Below are 11,970 nucleotides of genomic sequence, written 5' to 3'. Positions count from 1 at the left end.
CATACGGTGAACACAGAAAACATGTAAGAAAAAGTTGATGAATAGAGTGAACATGCAGGGAATATGAACTTATAGAGAATATGAAGACATGATAAGGATCATAGGGAATATAAAGAATGAACACTGAACATGTGAAGAACAAGCTAAGAACATTGAGAACATGAATATTGAGTATAAAAGTTATACAGAGAACATATGATGTACATGAAAAACATGACAAAGAACATAGTGAACATACGGGGAAAATGGTAGAAAAACAGAAAAAATGAGAAAAACAGGTGAAAGAATTGAACTGAGCATGCTGTGAACATTTGTAGAACATGGAATGAACGCAGAAAACACGGAAAAAATGTGAAGAACACAGGTGAATATAGTGAAAATATGCAAATGCAGTATAATTATTGAAGGTTTGGATACGTCGGGGATGAGAAGGGCAAGGTGGTTACTCTGATAAACAGATAGGCTGGAGAGGGACTTGATCGGATATAATTATGTTCGATGATCTAAGACAGAGGAAATGGAGCTTGGCTAATGTCCAGATTAATTTTACTACGTTAGAAATAAGGTGATCTTAAATCTCAGGGTGATTTAGTTGGAAAATAAAGAACTTGTACAAAATGAACTAAGCTGGGGGACAAGAGTTGAAACTTGATAACTGAACTGGTTTTTATTTACTATGTCTGAAAATGTAGTTGGGTGTTTAAATCTCAGGGGGATTTGGACTGATAGTAATGAATTTACAGGAGTGAACTTAGACAGAGGACAAGAGCTAGAGTTTTATAATTGTTTACATCATATTTACTATGTCTGAAATACAGAGGGTGAAAAATTTTGGGGAAATTGATGGGTTATTTACAAATATACGAGAGAGAACTAAGTTGGGGACGAGAGCTGGAGCTCGATAACTGTTTTGATCTTATTTATGGTGTCTGAAATACAGAGGGTAAAAATTTCAGGGGAATTGATGGGTTGTTTACAAATATACGAGAGAGAACTAAGGTGGGGACGAGAGCTGGAGCTCGATAACTGTTTTGATCTTATTTACTACGACCGAAATATGACTGTTTAAAATTTCAGGGGGATTGGACTGTTACTAACGATCTTGTACAAATGAACTGTGCTGGGGACAAGAGCTAGAGTTTGATAATTGTTTGGATTTACTAAACTACGTCTGAAATACAGAGGGTAGAAATTTCAGGGAATTTGATTAGATATTAACGAAGGATACGAGAGAGAGCTAAGGCGGAGGATAAGAGCTAGAGTTCGTAACTGATTGCATTTACGAAACTATGTCTGAAATACAGAGGGCAGAAAATTTCGGGGAATTTGAATAGGTATTAACGAAGATACGAGAGAGAGCTAAGGCGGAGGACAAGAGCTAGAGCTCGTTAACTAAATTACTGTATTGAACTACGTTTTGAAATATGACTGCTTAAAATTTAAGGGGGATTGGACTGCTAGTAGTGAAAATGTGGTCTCTGCCAAATTTGGGTTTTCAATTGGAACTCTGATTAATTTCGATCAAGAACTGGACTCTGACTAATTTTGCTTTCAAAGTAGACTCTGGCGAATTTCTGTTGATAATTGGACTCTGATGAAATTTGAGCTTAAAACTGTCTCTGACTAATTTTGCTCACAAAGTGGACTCTGTTAATTTTAGGTATAAAATGGTCTCTGACGAATTTCTGTTGATAATTGGACTATGATGAAATTTGAGCTTAAAACTGTCTCTGACTAATTTTTGCTCATAAAGTGGACTCTGTTCATTTTTAGGTATAAAATGGTCTCTGATGAAATTTTGGTCATTACAGGTGAAATAGCCGTAAATGGATATAAAACTAAATGTTATGGCTAAGATGGCAGTTTTCCTTAACAAAACGTCTAAGACAATATTCTCTGAAAATGCTTTTTGAAAAAAGTGTGATTGAATACGGGCAAATGTTGTCCATAGAGTTTACCTGGAAATGCTGTGTCCCTAAAGAGGATTTTTTTCCTGAAATTTCATTAAAGATTTTCATACTTATTTTCATCATAAGAACTTTAACAAACTTCTAAAATCTCAGAAATTACTCGCTCATAAGAAATCCTGAATCCCAAATCTATGACTCCCCAAATTCACCTGAAAACCCCCAAGCGCTACACGGGATTTTGCAAATTCACCTGAAAACCCCCAAGCGCTACACGGGATTTTTTCCCCCAGAAAAAAAATCCTCTGTGGCGCTTACCCCCTACTACTGTCGCGCCTGAGATCTTCTCGCGGCTACGCCTTTTTCCTGGGCTCGGAGGGGCCTTGACGGGGCTGCTTATGTTCTGCCTCGTGGTCTCGCTTCCGGTTGGTGGTCGGGTGGCTTCGTAGTAGGTGTCCCACCTGCGTGCTTCTCTTGGCGGCAGTATGGGGTATTTTGGCAGTCCTTCCTTTTCCTGTCCCTTCTTAGGTGGTTACTCTTGTTAGCTTGGTTTACTCTCGGTTTGGTTTTCTAGTCGGGGTTGGGGGCCGTCGTCTTGCCACATACTGTCGCCTCTTTTCGTGCGGCGCAGGCGGAGCCGCTTCAGCTTGCTTTCGGTCTTGGTGTTGCTTCTGCACCGTTAGTCAGCTGTCTTGTGCGTCGTTTCACCTCCGGCCTGTTCGTGCGCCGCTTGCACCATCCTGGTCTCTGGTCAGCGTGCTCTGTCTTCTCCTCGGTTGGTAGTGCCCCTTCGGTTCCGGTGTTTTTTTTCGTCGGCTCTTTCCTTTGGGCCTTTGCCTCTGGGGGTCGAGTCGCTGAGTTTTCTTGCTCCTTCGGTTTTAGCGTTTTGGTTGTTTGGTGGGAGCAGTCTCCATCTTTTCTGGCGCGGGTGGGGCTGCTGCATTCTGGAGGGGTCCAGGGTTTGTTGGTGCTTCGTTGGTCGGGCCAGGGGTGTGTCGTTTTTGTGTTCAGTGGCGGCCCTTTGCTGTTGTTTGCGTGCCACGGCGTTTGGGTCCGGAGCGCGTTTTGCGTTGATCCGGTTCTGTTCTTCCCGGTTCGCGGGTGATAGTGTCCCGGGTGGTCAGCCGTGTTCTTGCGGCTAAGCTGCCTGTGTTCTTCCCTCATGCCTGTGGCGTTCGTGGCTTCGCTGCTCTCGCTGCCGTCTGGGCGACGTGGCCTTGCGGTCTTTCGGGCATGGATTTTTGGTGTTCGTGGCAGGGGCCTTGCTGCTCGTGATTGTCGTGTTTGTTCCCGGGATTTTCGGGGCTGTGGCGCCTTGGGTTGGCGTTTGCTGCCGGTTTGTCTCGCCTCCTTGGGGGGTGCGTGGTGTCCGCCTCCCGGTTCTGTCCCTTTGACCTTCCTCTGTGGGTAGTTAGCTCAGGGGAGCCGACGGGGCTCCCCCCAGAAAACCAGCGTTGAATGTAATGAAACGCCATTTTCTGGGTGAGACCCGGAGGCTCCCCGGCAACCCTCCCTCCCTCCGGTCGGCGTTTTTCGCGTGTTTTGACATCCAGCCTCAGAACTGATGGGTGGATAACCGGCGTGGGAGGTCTGGGGCTCCCCCTTCCCACTCCTGGGGAGGGGGGAGCTGCGCAGACAGCGGCGCGGTGACGTATGACGTCATACTAGTTTCCTTGTTTTCTGTTGAAGAGTTCTATCCACTAGTTCGGCTTAGGTAGCAATTTTCACCAGAATAGGGGTTTGTTTTGGAATACTTACCTTTCTGGATGTTTGACCCGGTCGATGGCAGACATAGAATGCTTCCAACCACACGGGGGTTTCTATAGGCCATTGCTCCCCTTGCCTCTCTGAGGGGGCCAGGTTCTGGCTCGTGGTCCCCGGTAGGCCCTAGAACTCCATACACATGACTGATGCCAAAGTCTGACATTAGCATATCAGCCAGTAAAGCTCCGGGGACCCTCCGGGTCTCACCCAGAAAATGGCGTTTCATTACATTCAACGCTGGTTTTTTATTTAGTTATTTATTCCATGACCCATGTTTGTGTGTTCCTATATCATAGTATAATGATAGGTTTAATTGCTAGTGTAGATTTCATTTTGCCTCAGACTTAAAATTATTTAGGTTTTTGGTGTTTTATTATTCAAAATTTGTTTATAGATAATCCAAGGTTATAGTCAACTTCTCCTTTGAAAACAGATATTTACCTGAATGCCACAAACTCTAGTAGCCTAGAAGAGTACAGGAAGCCCGCGGCTTGTCGAAATTCCCCCCATTTGCCTTTATGATCTTTTTTTGGGTATATTTAGAAATTCAGCACAGTTTTGGCAGTTACAGCTCTGGTAGGTAGGCAGTTCCATGTGTTAATAACCCTCTGGGTCAAAAATAATTTCCTGTTGTCAGTCCTACATTTTGGTTTGTTGAACTTGAAACCGTTGCTCTTTGATTGTATTACATCTGAACCAAACTAGCCAAACTTTTTTTGATAATGTCATTGACTGCTTCATATCTGGCAATCTTTCCCTGTGTCTTATGACAGATTAGGCCATGGCTGCCACATTGGTCTGCCCATGCATAGCCGCAAATACACCGGTGTTCGGTGGAGATAGGGGCAGCGATAGTCATAGACAGCAAAAAAATGTAGATAGTTTACAAATTAAAAATAGATAAAGTGTTGTGGAATACCATACTTAAAGGTTGATTTTCTGCCAAACAGCCCTTCTGCCTGCTTCTCTTTCACCTCCACACATTCAAAGTTCTGACTTCTCAACTAGTGTACCAACATATACTCAAACATATTTACCAGCTGCAGAACAAACACCAAAATCATTGAATTCTGGTACGTCCCTATTTGAACTATGTAATGTAATATAATCTTAGTACCTAGTATCTACTATATTATATATATATATATATATATATATATATATATATATATATATATATATATATATATATATATATATATATATATATATATATATATATATATATATATATCATAGTCTAACTAACACATTACTGAAAGCTGTCAGTTGTTCTAGATGCTTATATAATATGTATAAAATGCATTTTTATTTATTACATCTATTTGTTCTTGAAGATTTTCCTGACTAATTTAGAATCCCATATTTCAAAGTACTTTCTGTAGAACTGGAGGAAATTTATGATTCTCAAGCAAGCATTTCTGATTGGCAAAAAAGAAGAATAAATAGTGAGATTAAATGGGGAGAACGTAGGTCAATGTTGTTTAGCTGGACATTGTCGAAGTTGGGTGTTCCAGATAAAGGTAAATAACATCTTTAGTGTGTAATTATGGATAAATTTCAATTTAATTATGAAATGCATGATTAATGTCAATCTCTGAATACACTTAGATGTTTGTCATTTTTAAACTTGGTATACAATATTTCTGAATCCAGTATTACCATTCAAAGTACATAATTACATTATTTTTTGGAAAACCAGGCAAATGTTGTGTACAATGTAGAAGTTGTGAGGCAAGCATAAAATGTGAAAACTGCTTTCATTTTTTGTCATAAATGTGATCAGCAGCAGCATTTTGTAATGCCTTTCCTCCAGCGATTCTGCTGGAAAAATGGGTTCTTCGAGCCTTTAGACCCAACACAAACTGTGTGTTCAGATGGGAATGTCATTCACTGGAGTAAGTAATGTACCTGTAGTCTGTTTCTTATACTCTCATTTCTATCCTGAACCAAGCAGTGTTTTAAAATTTTATTTAGTTCATGTAATTTTTTTAGTAGTTTTTGTATTGGTCATTTTCCTCATTAATTATTGATTACCTCATTAATTACAGATTTTTATTTAAATAAATGAATTTTTATTTGTTATTAAATATAAATCTTTCATGTAACTCCAGTTAATGCTAAAAAAATTATTAGTAATTTAAAATGTAATGATTGAAACATGTATTTATTTTGCTGCATAGCTGATCTTGTAAATTTAATTGTTACCAGAGCCTGTTGTACCACCACATCCACCTAATTCCTGCCCGAACTGCAGTGAGAGCAAGTTCACAACTTTAAGCTCCAATAATTTGTGCATCTTTGTAACTTTAAGTGGTAGGTTACTTTAAGAAACATTTATTTGATACTAGTATTGGTAGCTGGCATTGCTCAGGTGACCCAGGCTACAGTCTTCATCAATATAACCATTTATACTTCACTCTCTTTACCACTGTATCTTCACTTATGAAGACGTATTTATATCACATACGTATTTATAACCATACAGAGAATTGTTTATGGGTTGGTTTACACATATTTTGATAGCCACACTTGAATCCCTTGCCAAATAAAATTGTTTTGCTTCAATTTTTTTTATTTTTTTGTGGGGGGCAGGAAGGTATGATCTGTATACCCCAATATTTAGGTGCAAATGCGGATATGTAGATAAAGAACTTGGGAAAGCCATGCACCAGTCTGGTTTTTATTCATTTGGAAGAAATAGTAGCACTTTCTACAGCATAAATCTATTGGATTCCTGGCATTTTCTCAAGAGAAGCAGCCCTGGAACTTCTCTTCAGGCATTAGTTAGTGCACTGGAATTATTTGGTGCTTCTCGAGGGCGTGTAAGTTTTCATACCATTACTGTTTTAATAGTGCAAGTATTAAATTGGTGTATAAACTTAAAAACTAAGTTTGTTACTAAGCAAATGCATTGTCATTATTTAAGAAATAGGGTTAAATATTATTAAATTAATAAATAGCATGAATATTCTAAATATATATTTTATATATGTCTAATATCATAAGAAATGGAAATGGATTACCAATCTTTAACAATTTCTCTTTTTATGTAATGCTCATGTTTATTTTCATTTCCTGCAGGTATTTATAGTCTGTTGCTTAACATGCCACTGCTTGGCACTTTTTGATAATTACTTACACACATTTTACATCTTAGCATGGTCCCATCAATTTTGAGACAACAAAAAGAGTCTTCTTTGAATGGCGTTTCCATCAGTATGAACTTGGGAGAATAAAAGGAGAATTTGACAAGGGGTGCCCTGCATGTGATACAACACCTGTGGCTGTACATATTGATGGCAACAAGAAACTGTATCGTTACAACAAAGTTGGGAGGTAAATATTCAAGTTAAAATATTTAATGCTGCTCATTATTGTTAAGGTATAATGTAAGGTGTAGTAATATGTTTGTAGGACTATAAACACAGCACTGTATAATATTTATATAGTGTCATGCAACTTTTAATCAGATTTTTTTTAATTGTTAACTGATTACACCTTTATTACTTGTCTTTCAAGTTCAGTTGAATTTTTTTATTTGGACTAAGGTTTACTAATTAAAAAAAATTTATTTCACTATATACATTCATTTAGAATAGGAGGGATTATGATGTGAATGCCAGCTTGGGTAGTTGAATTAGTTTTAAGTGAAATGATGTTTAACTGTCATCAAAATGTCTCACACAATGAACATTCATTAATTTAATATCATTCCAGAGGGATCAGAAACTCATATTATTCTGGTGGTATCTTCGCTTGTGACAAAGAAGTTCAAGATCACGTTTCCACTATTCAGAACCTTAAAACTCAAGTAAGAATATTTTTACATCTGTTCGAAAGCCTAAAAATAGGTTTTCATATAGAAACCTAAGACCTAATACCAGGTTTTTACCCATACAATATTTGAAGAGTACCTTTATATATTAGCTTGAGACATTATCAATAATGTATATTAATTGGACGGTTCCTAACTATATCATGTTCAAAAAAATCTATAAAATATATGTAATGCATATTGAATGATGAAAAATATTACATAAAAAAAATGACATTTATATATGACTAATATATATATATATATATATATATATATATATATATATATATATATATATATATATATATATATATATATATATATATATATATATATATATATATATTTATATATATATATATATATATATATATATATATATATAAATATATATATATATATATATATAATTTTCCTTTTGTCCAACAGAGTAGCCATATGTGTGGAGTGTCGACATTGAAAGCTGCCAAAAATAAACCTGTTTCATTTAGAAGTTTGGATGAAACCGGCATAAGCATGGCTTCCTGTCGACATGGAATTATTCTTGCTGCATTAAATATGTATCAGGGAGACCTCTAAAGTTATGCCCACTATTTGCAAATGAACCGTTTACAAAATGTGTCCTTCATATGCCAGGATATCATCTGTAAATACTGGCCATGGGCCTTAAAGATTTCATAAAGAGAACAGAAGTTCTCACTTGGGCAAGGAAAGCCTTTTTTAGGAGTCCTACATGCCAAAGGACATTCTTGGTATTGTCAGGTAAATAATCTAATACTGTAATAATATTTTGACTTCGTTTTACTGTAAGTTGGAAAATATAATTTCTTTTCAACTCTTATATGTAAGGATTTATCTATGTTAAATGCAAATTGTTAATACAGTAGGTAGTTTTTAACAAACGTTATGCTATTATGTCAAAGGTTTTGTATAGAGGGCGGTGGCAAGAAGGAAGTGGCCTGACATCTGGGGAGGAGGCAGAGGAAGTATTTTCCTACCTTTCAAGATATAACAACAACACTAAGAACATGCTTAAAGCTGGTATGTGTTAATTTTTGTTTAATCTAGTTCTAAATTTTGTACCTTTCAATCAAATCAGTACAATGGTAATATTTGATGGTTATATATATCCAGATAATGTTATAAAATAATATAAGAATATAGGAAATTGCAGAAAGGCATTTTGGCTCATATAAAGTAGCATTATACTCATATGCAACCAACATATACATGTATAATCCTTGTTTGAAAAATCAAGATGTCCCTGTTTTTATGCTTTCTTTCACATCCTGATATTTTTAATCTTATTACTCTACCACAATTTTTGAGCTCTTTGTTTCCTCTGAAATAACAATTAATTCATTCCACTTAAGACAGCATCAATATCATCATCCTTTTACTTTCCAATCAGTATTTTGAGACACAGTATTAAGATGTCAATGAATAACTAAATTTATTTCCACAGAGCGTACAGAAGAACTGACAGAGGGGGCACTCTTTTGGAATCACAGAAAAATTAATGGAATGCCTCAGGCATTAATTGCCAGATTCAGAAAGGTATTAACATATGAATTGTTCTATACAATGAAAATATAGAATTATATATAAATATACAATTGTTCTATACAATGAATCAAGTGTATATACATGTTTTTATTTATCTTTAATCTTATTATAAGACACTAATGGTATTTTCTTCTCATAAACAAGTAAAATTGGATAAAAACCCACTTGTGTATTTGGGAAATTTATGTAAAGAATTACACCAAGTCTTTCACACACTCCTTGGTGCTTTGTCAAGGTCTGAATCTGAAAAACACATACTCAGACCTTGACAAAGCACTAAGGATAGTTCAAAAGACTTTAACTCTGAACATAAATTTTACAATAAATATGATGGCATTTATTTTTAAATAGGCCACAGAGACAGCTGCAGCAGTTTCAAATGAGATTCACAGGCATAATGTCCCAGAATCTGTAATTGAGAAATGGAGATCAGAATTACTGATCATTGCAAGATCCTTAAATAACAGATCCTCTGCCAATAACATTGAGCATACTATCGAGGCATATGGAGAGAATATAAGGCATCGCAAAAATCAGATTACCACTTATGCAGGTAGACATTAATTGCTTTTTTGTTTGTTCACTGAAACCTAAACATTAATACAGTACACAGTTGTTAAATTAGTTTTTCTATGTAAAATACTATTGGTGCAAATCAAATATTTGATAACAACCTGAAACTTTACAGTTTCATCTAAAATGAGAGCTGTATTGAGAAACAAAAATGAAGTTGAGAAAAAAAAACTACGAGATCTCATAAAAATCTACAATCAGAACCATCCGGATTTGTCTGAAGCAGATGTTTTAACTGGCATCCTTCCATGGCACAATTTATTGCTTCATCAAAACACAAGTGGTATTTACACAAGATCTAATGATTCATTAGTTTTCTCAGCATTTTCAAATATTTATATATTATTTGTATTAATTGTACTTTTATATATGGAAAGACTGCAATACCATTAAATTGAGTTTGTTTTCTAAAGATAAATTTTATAGATACAATTTTTAATGATGTTTAATTCACAAATGATTCCCATTATCATAATTTGTCAATCATATACTATATTTTCATTTTGCATTATAGTGTCCCTGACTGAAAAAAGAAGTGCAGTGGAAAAGTTTGAGTTCCAGAAGAGATGTAGAGAGGAGGAATCACTAACCATTCAAGAAATGATAACATGGTTACAGTACTACAAAAAGAAAAGGGACAAACTATCCGAGTATATTCAAGAATTACAATGTGATTCTTTCCCTTCATGTCTCTGCAAGATAAGACATTCAAAATACTTTTTGCAATTTAGATCTTCAAAACACTCAACTCACTTAAATGTGTTCAATTAGTCAGAGTAATATTGCCATCACCTTTCACATTTAAACTATGAAACACTTCCATTTTCAAGAGTGGTACTGTGGAGAATATGGCTTTTATTATTATTTGTATCCTTTTGTTTTACTTAATCTATACTTTTATATATTTGCATTATGTACAACTAAATAGGTACAGTATATATTTGACTCTAAGATGTTTTAAATATTATATTCCAGGATTCTAACACGAACACCATTGAAAACCCAATTCTGTCAGAAGAAGAGAAACGTGGATTATTGGCTCTTCTCAATCAGGGTCAAAAGCAATGTGCTGACAAGCTTACTGAAGCCAAACATTTATTTAGTTCCTACCAGCCAAATGAGGTCTATGAGCCTTTCTTGGAGCTCTTAGAAAGTAATGAAGATGAAGACATGTATTTACAAAATGAATAGATACAAATGAACAAATCCACAAGGGCCATGATGAGGGTTCGAACCTATGTCCGAGAGGATCCCACACGAGCCTTAATGGACTGTATTACGACATGGCAAAACATTTCCAACCGGGAGTTCAACTGGCCTCAATCATAGATTTAAGGCATCACGCTATAGTGATTTCTGTGTTTAACAAATAGATACAAGATAGGCTTTAAATTTTTAAATTTTTACTTACTTTTGCCCTGTTGCTTGGTTACATGAATTGACCACACAAATTATGTTGCTTAGTTATAGAGATTCTTATAACTACATGAATTTTGTTGTTCATTTATAAGCCCATTATGTGCCTCTAAAAATTTCCACTGCCACTCACAGGATGCGTATGTTGTGCATAATAAATAAACTAAACTAATATTTTATATGCATATACTTTTGTCTTTTAATACAATAAAACTGGATTATATTAAAATATTTTCCTCATGCTGTGTTTTTCTCAACCCTCTGAAACTATCACTGGAAAAAAAAGTGGTAGCCAAGAGGAGGATTCGAACCCCTCACTTGGTACTCTCAAGCTAGCACAGTAGACCACCATGCAACTACTTTGTGAAAATTAATGCCACCTGGGATACCACTGAATCCTCTGATTAAATCCAATTCTCAATGATACATCACATCAATATGATTTCATAATACAAAGGCATGCATACTCTCAATATAAAATACCTTAAACACTCAAGTGAGTGTTGTATATTGATGTGTGATTTAAAAGTTGAGTAGGTATGGAGGACAAGTACTGGGCTTTATTGTTTGGGATGGTAAAAAATCAAGTCAAAATGTTTATTCAGGTAAATGTACATACATAGATGAGTTACAAACATAATGTTGGATTTATAGATAGAGCTAGTGCATACAATACCTAAACCCATTAATGTGCACAGCGTTTCGGGCAAGGTTTGGGTGTCACATTTCATGATTGCTTGAGAGAGGGGGAAGGAAAGAGAGAGAAATGGGGAGATGGAGGCAACGGGTATTTGAGGCTGAAATACGCAGAGTAGAAAGCTTTCAATAGAAATAGCAGCAGTAAAAATTCGTCCTGAAGTGTCATAAAGGACAGGGGTCGTAAGAAGACTTTGAGAAGACTGCCTACAGATATCATAAGGACTT

General features: G+C 36.0%; 1 protein-coding gene and 1 long non-coding RNA gene across 2 annotated transcripts; both read left to right on the top strand.

Moving 5' to 3' along the window:
* Window positions 1–6,337: 6,337 nt before the first annotated feature.
* LOC123771587 (uncharacterized) lies at window positions 6,338–8,070 on the top strand. The gene is made up of 4 exons (XM_069316459.1): window positions 6,338–6,496; window positions 6,832–7,010; window positions 7,392–7,485; window positions 7,921–8,070. The coding sequence occupies exons 1-4, from the start codon at window positions 6,338–6,340 to the stop codon at window positions 8,068–8,070; spliced, it is 582 nt and encodes a 193-aa protein (XP_069172560.1).
* A 1,382-nt stretch (window positions 8,071–9,452) lies between these two features.
* On the top strand, window positions 9,453–10,340 carry LOC138358367 (uncharacterized). The gene is made up of 3 exons (XR_011225337.1): window positions 9,453–9,610; window positions 9,746–9,913; window positions 10,145–10,340. It is a non-coding gene; the product is annotated as an uncharacterized lncRNA (long non-coding RNA).
* Window positions 10,341–11,970: the final 1,630 nt, after the last annotated feature.

Source organism: Procambarus clarkii, chromosome 83, assembly GCF_040958095.1.
Source record: "Procambarus clarkii isolate CNS0578487 chromosome 83, FALCON_Pclarkii_2.0, whole genome shotgun sequence".
Taxonomy (NCBI): Eukaryota; Metazoa; Arthropoda; class Malacostraca; order Decapoda; family Cambaridae; genus Procambarus; species Procambarus clarkii.
Note: the sequence above shows the minus strand (reverse complement) of the source record. Positions and strands in the feature narration are given on the sequence as shown.

Bases quoted from the DNA above. Each gene is read 5' to 3' on its own strand.
- LOC123771587 (XM_069316459.1), top strand. From the start codon at position 6,338: ATGCACCAGTCTGGTTTTTATTCATTTGGAAGAAATAGTAGCACTTTC. The intron at 6,497-6,831 runs GTAAGTTTTCAT...TTTACATCTTAG, and splicing joins TTGGTGCTTCTCGAGGGCGT to CATGGTCCCATCAATTTTGA. The intron at 7,011-7,391 runs GTAAATATTCAA...ATATCATTCCAG, and splicing joins CGTTACAACAAAGTTGGGAG to AGGGATCAGAAACTCATATT.